We start from the raw sequence: 18,975 nt of genomic DNA on the forward strand, positions 1-18,975 counted from the left end.
CTTGGACGATGGGTTGGATTTTGTCATTGGAATCCGTCATTCACTAAGAATTTTGGAATTAAATGACTAAGCAAAATTAATTACTTTTGATAGTTAAATAAGACAAAAATTAAATTTTTTTGCCATTAAATCCTCGTTATTGGATACATAATTTATTGAAAAAAGTTATTTAATCTTCATTTAATTTATAAGTCAACCACCGAAAATAAATTACATAAAATATATTTGATCAATATGAAGTTAATAACATTAATAATTTAAAAGGCAAAATGTTTTCTCTCGCAGTCCCAACAATTCTTTACAAAAATAAATAACTATTAATATATTATGTTCAAATGCTAGATGTATTATAAAAAGCTGTATCGCAAAACATATTTTCATATATTTTAATGGTATACCATTAATTCCTCTGTCACTTTATGTAGTGTATTATTATAAAAACAGTTGAATTTAAATTATAATTATGAAATATTATTATTAAAAAATATTTTTCAACCAGACAATTAAGTTTAATATAATTTATTTAAATAACCGTAATAGCTATCGCCCCTAAAACTGTCTCAAAAAATTTATAAATTAAAAGAAAAATAATAATTTCGAAAATTTTGGTACCCTTTGAAATAAATGATAAATAAAAAATAGATATACTTCACCAGAAAAAAAGTAGGAAAAGACACCTTTATTTGTACTTTAGTAAAAACTTTATTTAAATTATTAATTAAAATATAAATTAGTCGAAAGAAACAATTAATATATTTAAATAAATCCAATATAATGTTAATAAATAATTTAGTTTTTAAAAATTCTATGAAAATTTTTATACGCTTTAAGGAAAAAAGAAATAATGTTATTTTATTTTTTGTTGTTGGTGAAACAATGATAACCCATCAAACAAATGACAACCCATTACCAATTTCACATACACAGGTAGAAAAGCATAACTTATAGCTATTGTACCGATGAATTAGTTTCTGTAAAGTGGCGCTGTTGTCAACGTCGGCGCGATAGCTCTGAGGCTATCTTACCGATAGTCGGTGTAATAGACACTGCCTTTTTTTTAGTCACTGTCACATGCGATTTATTATCTTCTGGTACTTATCCAAAATTCTAGGAGTTCTAGGAAAGATTCGAAATCAAAGATTAAATTATTTTGTTCACTGATTTTAATTGTGAATGAAAATCACCACGTTTGAGTTGTAAGATTTGCTTTGTAGCTAAGTGAGCATGTAGTTATCGTGTTTACAAACAAAACAACTTAAGTTGATTCATTTTGCGCTGATTTGAAGATGATAAAAATGATAATAATTAATATAGATAAACAAGTTTCAGGAAGGTTAATTTGTAAATAGTTAAAAAATTTTCCGATAGATGTCACTATATGTAATAGTTCGTTTAGAAGGATTTTTTTTTTATTTCTATATTTTAATAGTAAAAGGTTTATTAATATTAATAGATCAAAAAGTATTTTTAACTTTTTAATCTTCAATCAAAATATCTTTTTTTTTTTTTTAGTAATAATCTAACCGTTAGAGAAAGAGCTCGTTTCTAAATTGTTTGTTGTGTATTCAGTCAATACCTCCTAGAAAGGAATCAAGCCTCACGACGGGTTACTATAGGCGATGATGACGTAGTAGAGTTAGGCCCAGAGGGAAACCAGTCAGGGTAGCTATTTTTACGAAAAACTCCGAATCTGATCAAACGAGCCATTGGCGATATTCTCAAGTATTATAACCTGTGTCGGCATTCAGCCAATTGGCGAATATTTTTGATTTGAATTTGTAAACAACCGTGTGTGTTCTGGTGTCAACGTTCTTCGTAAAATTTATATTTATTCAACAAATGTTGTAAATGTCAGCATTAATTTAATTCTTAGTGTTATGGATAATTGCCAATGAGTGCTGTGTACCAAACTGCAGAGGATTTTACAAAGTTGATGGTACAAAAGCATTAAATTTTGGATTTCCCAATACGTAAGAAATGGCTTGCCGCCATGCCAAGAGATTTTGAAGTTGCAAAGAATTCTAAAGTGAGTAATATTTGTTCTTATTTTTAAAAATTTAATTATGCTTCTTTATTATATTTTTACTAAGAGTAAATTATTTTAAATTGTGGATAAATTATTTATAATAATTAAGTTGTTCTTATCAATCATATCGCAAACTATTGTAATATATAGTTATTTTTATAGAGTTTTATTTTATAAAAATATTAATAATTTTAGTATTTTATTAAATTTTTGCTCAAACTTTAAACATTTTTGTTTGACCATAATATATTGTAATTTATTTGATTATGAAATTTAAATCTATTAATTTTTCTACAAAAATCTATTAATTTTTCATACATGAATATAGTATGTACTATTTATTTTAAATGCACATTTAAATATTGTATTCATTTTGTTATAGGTATGTGAGATGCATTTCAAGGAAAATGACATTAGAAAAGAGATATTAAATGACATTAGAATTATTTTTAAATGCTACTGAAAGTTAAACATATATCAGTAAAATTTGTGTTTACATTTTATTTATCGTTTTTTGAATTTGCTATTTAATAAAATATTTGTTATCTACGGTTGCTTACTTTATTTTAGTTTATCAGTGTGATGGTAAAAATTATACTTTTTTAAATGTTACTGAAAGTTTTAACATATTTCAGTAAAATTTGTGTTTACATTTTATTTATCGTTTTTTGAATTTGCTATTTAATAAAATATTTGTTATCTACGGTTGCTTACTTTATTTTAGTTTATCAGTGTGATGGTAAAAATTATACTTTTTTAAATGTTACTGAAAGTTTTAACATATTTCAGTAAAATTTGTGTTTACATTTTATTTATCGTTTTTTGAATTTGCTATTTAATAAAATATTTGTTATCTAAGGTTGCTTACTTTAATTTTAGTTTATCACTTCTAACAATCACACTTCCACAGGAAAAAAATACAAATTATAATCATGCTTTTGATATGTTTTTTTTTACTATCTAAACCTTGTTTGAAGACTGCATTTGATTTTCTAAATTTTTTTAAGCTCATTTTATGTCATTGTTTATAAACAATTTCTATTTTATTTCGTATGCTCTAGTTCTAATAACATGCAAAACATAATCATTAAAATCCAAAATAATCATCTACTAAAAATGTAAGTATCATATTATAAAAATTAGACCCCTTTCTTAGTTTTATGTCAAAACTATAATAATAATAAATGTGTAAAATCCCTTTAAAAATATATTTCTTTGTTTTTAATCCATACATTTTATAACAAAAAGTTAGATAAAATTTTCCAATTTATAAAATAAAACTGATATTTAATGCTTAAAAATATATTTTTTTTCATTCACACAACAGTTATTTTTGTTAGAATTGATTTATTGTTAATCATTTCTGAAAACAAATAAATATATTAAGCATTTTTACACAATTTAAGAACATTTAATCTAGACAAAAAAAATAATAATAATAATTTGTAGAAAGTAAAAAATTAGTAGAAGAGTAACGAAAAAGTGTCGAGAAACAGAAGGGAAAAAGAGAAGCTTCGTCAGAAGTGATCAGCAAATCTGGGCCTAACTGTATGAGTCATCGTTTTCCGTCCTTTGGCTTTCTTCAATCTAGGAGGTATTGATTCAGTCCACAGCGTGTCAAACGTTGCCGTTCTTAAAATTAACCTGTGGACATATAATTGTAACCTGAAAATTTTTTTTCAAGCTTTAAAGTTTTACCAGGTCCAAAACTACAATCGGTTCTAAATATTTTGTTACTTGTTTTGTTTTGTTTTCTATTAGTAAACATGGACATGGACGATTTGATTGATTTACGTATTGAACGTGATTTGGATGAAGACGAAGAATCATCTGACAATTCTTCAGGTAATATGTCAAGTTATTTTGCTTTTTTGTTCAAGACCTGAATTATGCTAATTAACTTTTTTATGGTAATTCCTTTATAACTGTTTAACTCGACTGCGTATTATTGTACTTAGCATTTAAATTTTTCGTTAAAAGATTATTAAGTTTGTGCACCTAATTTAGACCAGAAAACATAAACTGAAATAACTTTGTTGTGATACCTACAAGTTCTTTGAAGATTTCGTTTTGACATTCAAGTTTCATCTTTTGCTCTTCTGGCTGTTATACGAACTTTTGTGTAACTATATATTGACGTGACTGTGAACTGTGTAAATGTGCTTTTTGTAAAGACTTATGGCTAAATTCCTCCTAAAACTGCTCAAAAAGAAAAAAGGTACGTTATATTTGTCTCATTTTATGTTTTTCTTTTTACAAGGAATGTTTTGATAACAATTCATTGAAAGTAGCTTTTCAGTTTTTAGCCGTAAACTTGTAGAGGCTTATTGCATTTTTATTTCAAAATTGGATTAAGCACTTTTGTAACATAGATTTAAAGATTCGAGAGCTGTCATATAATTTTGTTCCTTTTTTATTTGAAATATTGGGGGATATTTCCAAATCGTGATCTGTCGCGCTAACTACAATCGCCAAGATACCAAACAGATTTAAAACATGCAATTTAAAAAGTACAATATAGCTCACACAAAAGCGCAGTGATAGTGTATTTCCTCTTAATATATTGTGTATAATATCTACGGGGATATTTCCGTATTGTGATATGTCTCACCAACTACAACTGCCAAATAGATTTGAAACTTGCAAATTTAAAAAAAAAAACATGCAGATGTTTGCCTGGGGATAGCTACGAGTTATACCTCTAGAGTTGGTCCCTCTCTGTGTTGTTTTTTTTTTTTTTCTAGTTTCTCGCGGAGCACTGCGCGGTAGTTTCCAAGACTTAGCGATTATTCTGCCACAAATCACGATATTGAAATATGTCCTCTATAAGGAAAACACAGGGAATTTTTTTTCTTCCATATTAGAGCGGCAACCCTGTCGAATATAAAAATAAAATCAAACGATCCGAAATAAATAGATCGCTTTCCTTCAAATACGACCGTCAACGCTATTGTCTGGATCTTGCTTCTTGCAATTTTTAGTTGGTCTTGCACCTAAATAAGTTCCTCTCTAGGTATCTCTTTCCTATGTATAGGATGTGGCACACTGATCAGGAATAGCAATTATAATATTTTTTTAAGGAACCAGTAATTAGAGGAAATAACTAGCCCATACACATGTTCACTGGTCCATTTACATGTATTTAGTAAGCTTTTTTTAAAAAAAAAAATTTAATGAATTTTTGCATAGCAAAGAATATGTAATGTTCACAATTATGATGAAATATGCTATTTTGTGATGATTACAGGGACCAAAATATGAAACTGAAAATAAAAAACTGAATCAACATACTATTCTTATACGTTGATCGTTGAAAGGGGAGATTTCTGTATCCTGATCTGTGGCAGAATAATCGCCAAGTCTTGGCAGCTTCCGGCAGAAACTTAAAAAAAAACATCACAGAAAGGGACTAACTCAAAATGTATAACTCGTAGCCAACCCCCAGGCAAACATCTACATGTTTTTTTCTACAAAAATTTGCAAGTTTAAAATCTATTTGGCGCCTTGGCGATTGTAGTTGGCGCAACAGATCATAAATACTGAAATATCCTCATTGAAATGTGAGATCACTAATAATTATATAATAGTAGTCCTTGAATTTATTGTTATTTTATTGTCGAAAAGAGTTTGTTCTCTTTTCAGCCTCGCTAGAGAGCTTGGGTTTTAACTTGAGCTGTGTGTTGGATGGTAATTGAAGTTTTAGTCCTCTTTCAACCGTTACAACAGAATTTATTGCAAAAAAATTTATAATCTTCATAAAAAATTTTTAATCAATTTGACTAAATATTTTTATTGGTATTGGATGCTTGATGCCAATGTAATTTACAACTATTTCCCTAATAGTGCAAGTAAAATTAGTTGTCAATTAAAATTTCAACCACTTTTCAACATGCACAAGCAAACAGAACTGAAACCGCATTTTATATCAAAACTTACTCTGTTTTCTGAAAGTGATTTGACTTATTTTCATAAGGTTTTATGAAAAAAAAAAAATTTCTCTTAGAAAACATAGTTAAAAAATATGCAGTGAAACTTGTCTGTTACTTATTTTGTTGTGTAATTTTTCAAGTTAAAATTGTTTAAAAATAGATTTACAACAACGAAGAAAAACAATTCGTGTTAAACATTTTGTTATTTATATTGTATATTATTATTTTGTGGCACTTAATTGCTTTATCCAATTTTGCAAGCATAAAAATAGTTTTAGTTGTTACTGTTATCATTGACTTTTTCAACCTTACTGGGTAAAATATTGTTAATATGATTTTTGTTTCTATAAATTTTATTAGAATTTTGCATTTTAGTAGGATTTTATCATGAACAAGCTGAGTGTTAGAAAGAGTAGTACCACTAAAACAAAAATTTGAAACCTTTTTTTCTTTAAAAAAAAATTTTTTTTTACTTACACTCTGTGTTTAAGAGGGGTAGAAATCAAGAAATTTTGTTTCTATACTAATGCTTCAAGTGTAGAGTAGTTTAATGAAAACTAACTATTGGTTATCCATAAACATCTTTATATATATATGAATAATATAAAATTGTTGACCAGAACATTAGAAGGAAATTTACATTACATTAGAAGGAAAAATTCACATAGCATGATTCAGTTTTTTCTTGTGAAATTCAAGATTATTTTACTTTTATTAACATATAGTTTATTATAGTTTACCTACAAATTATTTCTTTATCTCTTTGTATTAATTATTATTTATTAACAATTTTACAATTATTAAACAGTAAATAAGTTATATTTACTTTTTATAATGATTTTCATGTAAATCTGCATATAGTCAACGTATGCAATTAAAATAATAATCAAAATTTTTTAAAAACATTACTATTTAGAACGCTTCATGATATTATTTAATAAACTCTTGAGTGAGAATCATTCAACAAGTTTAATTAACCAAAATTCAAATAAGAATTTACAACACAAAATTGTTGATTGAGTTGCAATGGTACTTGCGCAAAATTATTAGATTTAAATTTTAAATCAATTAAGCTGGGAACTAAATCTGCGAAACCAAATCTGTTAATACTATTAAAAATAATGGGATCTTTCAATAAAATGTTTTATAATTTGGATGTAGCATGTGACATACATACTGTAAGTGGTCCGTTGGCATGGCACACACTCTTTCCAAAAGCAGGAAAATAATAACATTTCTTGCTGACAACACACATTGACCATGAGAAATCCTTCCATCTACTGGACACTGGCAATAACTTTATATTACTTAGAATTTCAGATTCTTACAATGACTTAAAACATATATTTATTGAGAAATACAATACAGTACATAAAAACTTAACATGACGATGGATGTAGGACAATCACAGTTGAAACAGGCAAAAAAAAAGCAACAAGTGACAGTTCTATTTAAATCCATGCTGGGTTTCTGATGTCAAGAACTGGTTTTCGACATGATACATCAGAAACCCGTCGATAAGTGTCAAAAACTGTTGAAATCTGACAAAAACTGTCAAAATCCTGAGGCAAGTTGCTTTTTTGTAATTGGGGGGGATTTTATTAGATCTTAATTCATACACAAAATTTTTATTATATATGTACTATGTACTACTATAATTATGCTTTACGTTATATATCATGGATAAAAAACATAACTAGAAGTATTGAAACTATTGGTTTTTCTCAAAACGTGGTACTCTTAGTACTTAAAGATCAGTATGTTAACTATTCAGTTTATATTATAACTATGAGGTATGAATTATTATCAATTTAAACATTGATTTTAATTATTTTATGCCACAATTAAGACAGATTTTTTGGATAAAGTAAAACTAAAGTGGTTGCCAATAAATGTCTGATCTCAACTTATAATTATAAAATTTATTTTTTATTCTTTATATTTGCTGTTAATGCTTATATGCAGGGGACCAGAATATGTTTGATGGCATGAGCAAGGTTTTGGAAGTAATTCAGGCAGCTATCAGAAAATTTTTGGTCTAAAAAAATTGCTAAATTTTTTTTTTATTTTTTAAAATTTTTAAAAATTTGCAGAGTTTTTCCTTATTAAAAAACTATTATATGTCAACTTGTGTATTTAGTAGTTTTAATTTCTTAAGTTTATGATCTTAGGGATCTTAAATTTAATTTAATAAATTAATTACTATTTCAGTTTATATTTTGATTTCTATTATTTTTAACGCATGTACTCGTTTATTCAATAATTGTGTTTTTTTTTATTATAAAAGCTTTACATTCCAAAAATATTTTTAAAAGAGTTATTTGTGCTAACAAAAAAATAAAATTTTTGGAAAATTTTAAACTTTGTTCAGAGGAAATATTAGGCCCTGAAAATTTTCTGCACAGTTTGTTTACAGATTGCATATACACTCAAACTGGTGTAAACAAAAATCTCAAATGTAGGAATTCGGTTAGTGACAGCCATTGATCAGCGAATTTGATATCGTTGCTAGATAGAACTATACAAACAATATTATCTGTACTACTCATAATTTTGGGAATAGATCAGTGAAGCAGTCAAGTACACCGTAAAAAAAGTACACTGTACACACTCCTGTACTGTAAAACTTATTCATAATACCTTTTGTACACTGTAAAAAAAGTATTATGAATAAGTTTCCTTAAAATTAAAACTCATGGTAGTATATCATTCAAAATTATATTATTCTTTGTAATGTAATAGGTAAGCTTATCAACAATCTAAAGTTTTGTAAATGAAGATTTTTCCACTAGATCTTAATTTTTCTTCTTCGTTTATTTAGATTGTAGTGAAGGGGGAGGTCATTCTTCAACAGAAACACCAAGACAGCCTGGACCTAATGTCTCTTATGACACATCTCTACCTGCTTTACATTCTGTAAGATATTCTTTTGATTTCTTAAAATTTAATTCTCTTTTAGTTGCTGGTTTATATATTTCTTACTTATCAAATGCATAAAATGTATTTTTCGGCTGGCCGTGTGCTAATCCCGTCAACTATTTTTACATCTCCCACAAGAAGGGTTGGCATTTCATCTGCAAGAAACCTATTTCTTCCAAGACACTGGAAAAATTTGGACGAAAAGGAAGAGACTAGATAAAAGAGAAGACATTGAGAAAGACAATTCACATTCTTATGCCTGTTATAGGCGGGTTTCACTATAATAAATATTCAGGGTGCGTAGCATTTTTAAAAAGTCCTTAAAGGTGCTTATTTTCGATTTTCATTATTTAAAAGCCCTTAAAGGTGCTTTTTTTTCATGGAGTGTTTTTGAAAAGTGCTTAATTTTCCCTTTTTCAAAATGAGATTTTTTTTTACCCTGGTGATTTTCGCTACGTATTATGCAAAATGACGCAGTTCACATTGTTCCATTCAACGTTTTTTCAATTAATTCAACCGCTATATATTTCGGCATATTATAAGCCCGTAGCATATGAAAAGGCCATTCGTTTTACATGATTCAAAATTTCATGATTTTTGACAATTATCAAAAACAATGCCATAAGGTTTTTTTTTTTCTTCTGACGAGACGGTTAAAACAAGATAAAACTGTTAATTGACAAAAACTTTCCAACCTTGCCTAGTTATGATATATTTTTTAAAATGCTTGAAAATATATTTTGAGTGCTTGAAAAGTGATTAAAATGTGCTTATTTTTTGTTGAATAATTGTCTACGCACCCTGTAATATAACGTTTAATTTTGAAATATTTGGGTTATTTTTAATAAATTAATTGTAGTCACTCAATTACTTATCAATTGAAAATATGCTAACCGTTGAAAAACCATTTTCACAAGGGTTTTGATTAATTGAATATGAGTTTGTACATTATTTGACCATTATCTGGGAAAAATTAAATTCATAAATAAGTACTCATTCTAGAATTAGGCATTCCATATCTCACTTTAGTTTGTGTTATATTATTTTAGTTTTAATATTTATTGTTTTGTTTTTTATTACCTTGGAACAGATTTGGAAGAGTTAAGTGGTCATACTGTTTTAGATGACGACAGTTGTTGAGTACGTACATTAATTCACCATAATCTGGGAAAAATTAATTCATAAATAAGTACTTGTTCTAAAATCAGGCATTCCATGTTTTACACTTTAGTTTGTTGTGTTGTTTTAGTTTCAATATTTATTGTTTTGTTTTAGTACCTTGGAACAGATTTGGAAGAGTTAAGTGGTCGTACTGTTTTAGATGATGACAGTTGTCAAACTATTCCTCTCCTGGCTTTACCAGGAGTTGTACTCATACCTGGTCAAACATTGCCACTTCAACTCTTCAATCCTTCTACTATAGAAATGATGATCCATGTTATCAATTCTGATCGGACATTTGGATTAATAAATTCTAGGTAAAATTACTTTTGTGTACTTTTTTTATACATTCTATATTATATTTATCTATATATTATTTCTTTTTTGTATTGGCAATAAAGAACTGAAATATCTCGCATGGGTACAGTCATAAGCCTGAAACATAAAAACAAACAAATATGAAAATTATATATAAAAGCAAATAAATATTGAATAAAAAAGACACTTTTGAATAATAACATCGAATGTAAGCATAAATACTGTCCATTTCGACATTCCTTCTCAATTAAAGTACTGATTTTGAGTCCTGTTTTTAAATTATTATTTCAATGTATCAGTTTTAAAACTGATATTGTTTGAATGGTGACAGTCCAATTGTAAAATTGATTTTTAAATTGCATAGAGGGGAATGCTATTGATGTAATAGGGTGTGTAGCGTTTTTAAAAGTACTTAAAGGTGCTTATTTTCGATCTTCGTTTTTTAAAAGCCCTTAAAGGTGCTTTTTTCATTGTGTTTTTAAAAAGTGCTTAATTTTACCTTTTCCAAATTGAGATTTTTCCTTTACCATGTTGATTTTCGCTGCGAATTATGCAGAAAAACCCTGTTCACATTGTTCTATTCAAGGTTTTCACAATTAATTTAACCCCAATCTATTTTGGTCCATCGTCAGTTCGTAGCATATGATAGGTCATTCGATTTACATAATTCAAAAATTTTGACAATTGTCAAAACCAATGCCAAAAGAAAATTTTTTTTGACATTACGGTTAAAACCAGATAAAACCGTCAATTGTCAAAAACTTTCCAAACCTGCTTAATTATGATATTTTTTTAAGTGCTTAAAAATATTATTTGAGTGCTTGAAAAGTGCTTAAAGGTGCTTATTTTTTGTTGAATAATTTGGCTATGCACCCTGTGTAAGAAATAGAAACAAGATTTAAATTAACAAGGACGGAGTTTTTAACTTTACTGTTTTATGTTTTCATAATGTTTGAATTACCTTGTGCTTAGATTTTCAGGTAGAACATACAGTAGTGTGTTGGCTGGTGTCGGAACAACTGCTGAAATTCGTTCATACCGAGATGAAGAAGGAAGTTATGGAAGAACTGGGCTTCGTATAAAAGCTGAAGGGAGACAAAGATTTGAAGTTCTAGACTCTAGGAGACAGTCAGATGGGTAGGTTGTCATCTTAATATGGTAAAGCTTTTTTAAAGTAATTTATTTTGTATTGATGGAAAATGAAATGTTTGCAATAGTAATCCATAATAATTAAGAATTTTTGAAGAAAACACTATCTCAGCCTTCACATTTCTGATATGATTATAGTTAATAGTTAAAAATCAAAGTATTTACATTTTAATAGGTGAACAATTTTAAATTATCAGAATGTGTTGTTCATTTTATATTTTATGAGTACAGTCGAACCTCTGTTTAACGAAGTCGCTAAATCTCAATAAAAAGTTCGCTATACGGAAAGTTCGTTAAATAGAAAATCACCATTTGAAATACTTAAGCAACACAAAACAGGTTTTAAATTCATAAACACTAGACATAATTAAAATAGCAATTGTAAATTATTATCTGCATGAAAATTAAGAATAGAACAAAACATTATCCAGCATTACATTATCATTCTACATACATTTTTAACTAATAAAAGCTAAATTTGCTACTAATAACAAAAAAGTAAAGGGATTTTGCTGCTTTCTCTTAAAGCAAAGTGGCTGCAAAAAACAATTCAAGGTAATTTCCTACATAAAATGCATTAACAAGTTTGAAATGTTCTGAAATATTTTGGGAAATAGGGAAAAAGTGGTTCAAAGAAAAGTTCGTAAAATATTATATATAAGAAATCGTATATAAGAAAATTCACTTCGCAATTTGGAAGTTATCTTATGAAGAAATTTTCAAAATGTTCTTGGTTCCTTGAAAAAAATCACAAAATAGAGAAGTTCATTACATAGAAGTTCGACTGTATTATTATTATTATTTTGGTATTTTTATGCCATACAAGTTAGTTCTTAATTGCCTGATTGCTTAAGTGCAAATTGCATACATACTCAATTTTATTTTTTTATGGTAAGAAAAAATATTTATATAAATTTTTAATCAATTACCTTTTGTAGTTTTAGGAAATTATCAAAGCTATTTTTTTCACATTAAAAAAATATATCTTGGATATTAGAGGATTTTTTTTATAATGTTAATACCCATAATATATATTCTAAATGAAATTAAAGAAGTCTTATACAAGCTTTGTAGAAACAGTTATAGGTTATTTAATTCATACCACTCTTTTCTGCAAAAGAAAAGTTTTTTGTATGTAAGTGTTTTAAAGTTAGATTTGTTTTTATTAAACTATTTAACTAGGTTTCAAAAATGGTAAAATTGGCTCTATATTTGGGATAACCTGGTTGTTGGTATTTTGGAACATATATTCTGTTTCAGATTTGTTCCATTAAAATGTATGTTCAATTCAATGTATTGCTTTTAAGGGAAATATTTTTTAAAAAAAATTTATGCAAGCTTTTTTTTTTTCAGAATGGGATTTTTTTTCCCTTTGCTACATGTTTATGATTTTTTTTTATTAAAAAAATTTTGTTTCGAAATTTATTAAAAAAGGAATTTTAATTCTAGATTTTGATGTTTTTGTTCATTTTTATCTGATATACATGTAAATATAACTTATAATTTATAAAAATACATTGTTTGATTAGTAATTCAAAGAGCGTAGCATTTTATAAGGTAGTGTCTAAAGGTGATTGTTTTAGGCTTTCACTTTTTAAAAACCCTTAAAGATGATTATTTTTCATTCAGTGTTTGTATGAAAAATAAGTTAAATTTTCTTTTTCCCAAAAGAGATTTTTCTCTTTGTCATGATGTGGGTAGGAATTACGTAAAAAGTGTTGTTTTCACAACAGTGTCATTCATCCACAATCCATTTCAACGTACTGATGTCTGAATCATACGGCAGCACCAATAATTTTAATTTTACTTGTTGGTTGAATTACGTGCACGCACACTGAGCTTGTTGAAGAAAAGTTGCAACTTTGCCAGGCTCATTGACTCACAATCAACTTGTTGCATTTTGCCAGAAACTCTTGATTTAAGGCTTCATCTGCAGCCTTCTAAAATCAAACCAAAAATCTATTTTAATATTTGCTGATCACAGGAACCAACTAAACATTATTAAATATTTTATCTAATGCAAAATAATGATTATTATTATTTTTTTATCATTTCTTTGTTGGTGAAGCAATTTGCTTACGCCACAGGAAAGCACATTATGTTTTTGCACTGTTCTAATTTTAGATCAGTAGCACTATCCTCGAACCCTCAAAAGGGCTTGTTAGTCTGTGATATAAGTGTTCGTCTACAAAATGCTAGTTTTATTAGTCGAAAAAATATGATAGGGCATTTAAAAAGTTTTGTGCATTGGTATGCGACTATTATAAATAAAATGGAATATAAAAATGAAGATGCATTTATTTATTTTTTCGTTTTTATATTTATTATACAGGGTAGAATGTTTTATTTTACTTTACATTTCATCTGATTTTTTTCATTGTTCGAATTTTAACTAGCATTTAATGGAATAAAAATTGAAGCCAAAAAAAAGTTTCTTTTTCTGAAAAATGAATTCTTAGTTAGACTGAAATAAGGTATCAAACAAAATATTTTTGTTAACATTAAAGTAGTTTTATGTTCCTTTTTTTAAATGCTGTATTTAAATTGCATCTATTCAAAATTCCAAACATAATTTGTTTCAAATTATTGTTATGCATATAACTCAATGAAAACTCACTGTTGATTATTTTTTCAGGGTTATTATTGGAAAAGTGCGTATTTTACCTGAACTTAGCTTGAGCAATATTGGAGAAGGCTCAAGACTGAATAGTTTAGATAAATTTAAAACCACTTCATCCGTTAATTATCTGTCTAGAAAGGAAACACCATACAGTTGCCCTCTTGTACACCGAACACCTTTTAAAGTAAGTAATTTTTTAATCTTTTACTTGTGTGTTCTGATGGGTTTGATTTGGATAAAAAATTATTTGGAGTTATGTAAAAGAATAGCATTAACAACTTTTCAAATCTTGATTTACTTAAATTACATTACTTTCTTGGCAACTTTTCTCTTAACTTAAAATCTGCTATATGATTTCAAAAAAGAAAATTCTGAATTAGAAAGTAACATTATAAAAGGTGTTGTGCCTGAACAGTTGTTTCAGCTTGATTATTAAGAAACTGGGAGAATACATGAATTTCCAAAATTGTAAATATTAATAGTTTAAAGGTTACTATAATTCTGAACGTGGTTGTGTCAATCATAAATGAGTATTACCCTGTAACAGAGTGCGTAGCGTTTATAAAAAATGCTTAAAGGTGCTTATTTTCGTTTTTTAAAAGCCCTTAAAAGTGCTTTTTTCATTAGGTGTTTTTAAAAAGTGCTTAATTTTCCCTTTTTCGAAATTAGATTTTTCCTTTACCATGTTGATTTTTGCTTTGAATTATTGCAAAAAGACACAGTTCACATTGTTCTATTCAACGTTTTCACAATTAATTCAACCCCAATCTATTTCGACGTATTGTCAGCCCATAGCGTATGAAAACGCCATTTGTTTTGCATGATTCAAAATTTCATGATTTTTGACAATTGCCAAAAACTATGACAAAAGTTTTTTTTTTTTTTTTGACATGATGGATCAAGCAAGATAAAACCGTCAATTGCCAAAAACTTTCCAACCCTGCCTGATTATGATATTTTTTAAAAGTGCTTAAAAATATTTTTTGAGTGCTTGAAAAGTGCTTAAAAGTTGTTTTTTTTTTTTTTTTTTTTAATAAAATTGCCTAGGTACTCGGCACCAGATGTTGAGATTAAAAAGTTGAGTCCAGTTTCCTTTTATGAAACTCTTTAATTATCGGATAATAACGCTGTGATGAAAATCTGTTTGTGTGTGTATGCCAGGTGCCCAATACATCTCTATTCTTTTTCATTTATTCTCATGCTTTACTATATTTCATTTAGGTAATAGTGTTCTTATTGACCACTTTTAATGTGATGTTTTGTTTTCAGAATAATAAGTATGATTTTGCAAATTACACACCTTTTCCAGAATTTGTTTACAAAATGTATGATGCGGTAAGTATCTATTCAAACCTCCTTTGTTTTAATTTTATTATTCAAGTCTACCTGTTTAGTAAACCCATTTCTAAAAAATGTTAAATAATAATTTGTTGATTCTTTAATGTTTCTTTATCATTTAGGCTCACAGAAAAAAAAAGAATTTTCTTTTTATCTTTAATTCTATAAATTGTATTTAACTGAACTCTTATTAAATTAAATTTATTTTTTAAAAATAATAAATGAAAATATGAATTATTTTTAGTAATTCTTAAAAAATGTAGCAATGACATATTGAATATTTAATTTTTAAGATTCTTATGCTAAAATTTTATTGTTTGAAAAAATAGTTTTAGTTTCTTTTTATTTTGTAAAAATTTATTCTAAAGAAAATAAAATCAAAATGTTGTGAAACTTCTTTTTTTTCACAATCAATCAACATTATTTAAATCACTTTTAAACACTGTTAAATTTTAAAAGCATATTAGTGATAATTTTTATAATACTTGTTTAAGGAAAAGAAAAATTAAAATATCTATTTTATTAATTTTTTTTTTGGTTCTTATGCTATAAAATAAAATATTTTTTATTGAAAATATGTATTATTTTTTTGTTGCCAATTTATGAATTTTAGCTAGTTATGAAAAACTGTGAAGCCTTGTTAAGCATGTTATAATGGATTAAAGAATTATTATTTTTTATAATACGTTTTAAATTTTCATTCAGCAATTTATAATTTACTTTAAAAAAAACTACTTTGTAAGAATGTTACAAAATATTAAATGAAAAATTTGTTAGAAATTCTATGAAATTTTAAACTATGAACTTTTTTCAAAGTTTCGTACATAATTAAACAAAATGTTGTGCATGGGAAACCTAATTTTTAACTCATTTTTATTTTACAGCAAGTAATTATGAAGAAAATTAGATCTTTGCTTGAAAGTTGGAATCGAGCTCTTAGAGGAATCAACTTGCCCAATAATCCTATCGAGTTTTCCTACTGGGTTGCGGCCAACATTCCTTTAGACGATTTTCAACGTTTGGAGTTAATCAAAATAAATGAAGTGACTCAGAGATTGAGGCTTGAACTCAAAATTCTGGAAACTGTACGTCTTTCACTACTTTTTAATTATAAATATTGAATTTCTGAAGTGATTTCACCCCCCCCCCCCCCCGAAAATAATGATTTATGTCTGCAGATGTAATCTAGGAAATCTTGTCTGGCTCAACACTTATTTTTTATTGTGAAATTGTTATGATTTTTTTATGATTATTATGAATTATGATTTTTTTTTAAATTCAAAAATTAAATTAAATACTCTGTAAGACTTGTTACTCAACATGTCATGGGGCACTTGCTTTTTGAAGCTTCTGAAATGACTTAGCTACTCTTGATGTGCAATGCCCTATCTGTTTATTTTGTAATTACGTAGTGATCCTGTAGAATGGTGCCCCTCACTTATTGGGAACACATTAACTCACTGAGATTTGCCTAATGCTTTACTTTTAATCTGGACATGCCTTATGAAATATTTGTAGTGTTAATAGAATTCTAAGTTAAGCTGAATGTATTTAGTTGTGTGACTTTAATGTAACTTTAATAAATTGTGTGAGGTAAAGAAATATTCACCACTTGTCAATTTAACTTAAACTATCAATGAATGTTGTTGCTTTAATTATTGTTATTTTTTTTAATTTTTATATTTCCTCAAAATCTTTTTCTTAAAAATCTCAGTTATGTAATAAAATAATTAATATGGAATATTTAATTTGTGTGAATCTTTCTAATTTTTCTGTTTAGTGTTCAGTCCTGAGCTGCAGGGATTGCCTGAAAGATATCGCAAAAAGGGAGGACATATTCAGCATGTCATTGCAAGGCCCGCAAGGCACTTATGTCAATCCCAATGGATATGTCCATGAGGCTGTAACTGTTTCACATGCATCTGGTCTGCAAACGATTGGTCGACCATCTACGGAACAAAGCTGGTTTCCTGGGTGAGTCACAACTTGAATTTCTTTCTGTTTCTTCCCCTTTTACCAGGGTGCGTAGCATTTTTAAAAAGTGCTTAAAAGGTGCTTAATTTTTGTTGAATACTTTGGCTACACGCCCTGTAAAATTTGATATTGTCAGGCACTAGGTACTTCTTTATTGTTAAAATTTCCATTTATAATTTTCGCTTCGAATTATGCAAAAAGACACAGTTCGCATTGTTTTATTCAACGTTTTCATAATTAATTCAACCCCAATCTGTTTCGGCATATTGCCAGAACGTAGCGTATGAAAACGCAGTTTGTTTCACATGATTCATAATTTCATGATTTTTGACAATTGTCAAAAACAATGCCGAAATGTTTTTTTTTGGACATGACGGTTAAAACAGGATAAAACCGTCAATTGTCAAAAACTTTCCTACCCTGCCTAATTATATTTTTTTAAAGTGCTTAAAAATATTTTTTGAGTGCTTGAAAAGTGCTTTAAAGGTGCTTATTTTTTGTTGAATACTTTGGCTATGCACCCTGTAAAATCTGATATTGTCAGGCACTAGGTACTTCTTTATTGTTAAAATTTCCATTTATAATTTTTTATTCTTATACATTTTTTCCAGTTATGCATGGACGATTGTTGAGTGTGAACAGTGTCATTGTCATATGGGTTGGAAGTTTACGGCTACCGACAAAAGTTTTAAGCCCACCAAGTTTTATGGACTTTGTCGATCATCAATAATAAACAGGCTGACTTCATCTGAAGAGGTGGTAGATCCTTTAAACCTCTATCACTAATAATGCAAAAAAGGTTTTATGGACTTTGCCGATCATCAATAATAAACAGGCTGACTTCATTCGAAGAGGTGGTATATCCTTTAAACCTGTATCACTAACAATGCAAAAAGGGAGTCTCACGCTTGTCATTATCATTTGTGTATATTAGTTTTTGTAAATAATATGGGAAAAGATATTTTAGTGTTATTTGGAATTTTTGTTTTGATCACTACACATTTGAATTGTGTTATTCTATCATACTGTTTATATCTTGTGTAGCATAATCATTAAGAAAATAAATGTGATATATTTATTTCAATATACTTTGTTTTGTTTTTTAAGAATATTTTGTTTGTCTTTTAAAAATAATATACCACAAGAAGATGAGGTTTTTTCTTTTAAAGTGTAGGGTTTTTGGAAAGCCAATGATGTCAAAGTTTGTGCACTGTTGTATTTATAGATCAGTACTGCAATCTTTTAAAGCTGTTGTTTGTTCCATATTTTTGAATGGCGCTGAATGTTGGAATCTCCACAAAACCGAAATGGAAAAACTGGAAACATTCCAGAACAAATGTTGAAGAATAATTTTAAAAATTTTCTGGACTAATGCTTTTTTAAATAAAGCTCTATTAATAGAGGCAAAATTATCACCCATTCATGAGGAAATTTTGAAGAGGAGATGGATTGGACATATCCTTTTTATTTTATTTTAAAACTGTCATTGAACAGCCAACCTAAATTTGGGTTTACGACTACTAATGTTCAACTCCGTTGCC

General features: G+C 27.7%; 1 protein-coding gene across 4 annotated transcripts; it reads left to right on the forward strand.

Moving 5' to 3' along the window:
• Positions 1-1,023: 1,023 nt before the first annotated feature.
• ohgt (E3 ubiquitin ligase component cereblon) lies at positions 1,024-18,518 on the forward strand. Of its 4 annotated transcripts, none has more exons than XM_087167162.1 (10): positions 1,024-1,568; positions 3,633-3,871; positions 8,777-8,871; positions 10,150-10,352; positions 11,326-11,490; positions 14,138-14,306; positions 15,392-15,457; positions 16,345-16,545; positions 17,241-17,434; positions 18,046-18,518. In XM_087167162.1, exons 2-10 carry the CDS (start codon positions 3,793-3,795, stop codon positions 18,218-18,220), a joined length of 1,347 nt encoding a protein of 448 aa, XP_087023288.1. In that variant the 5' UTR covers positions 1,024-1,568; positions 3,633-3,792; the 3' UTR covers positions 18,221-18,518. The 4 variants fall into 4 exon arrangements, with proteins under 4 accessions (XP_087023288.1, XP_087023283.1, XP_087023293.1 ...); XM_087167157.1 differs by lacking the exon at positions 1,024-1,568 and adding an exon at positions 1,572-2,026 and having other exon boundaries at positions 2,409-3,871; XM_087167167.1 differs by lacking the exon at positions 1,024-1,568 and adding an exon at positions 1,758-2,026 and having other exon boundaries at positions 3,788-3,871.
• The last annotated feature ends 457 nt before the right edge of the window (positions 18,519-18,975 follow it).

Source organism: Parasteatoda tepidariorum, chromosome 1 (assembly GCF_982258835.1).
Source record: "Parasteatoda tepidariorum strain Cologne lab strain chromosome 1, Ptep-v5.0, whole genome shotgun sequence".
Taxonomy (NCBI): Eukaryota; Metazoa; Arthropoda; class Arachnida; order Araneae; family Theridiidae; genus Parasteatoda; species Parasteatoda tepidariorum.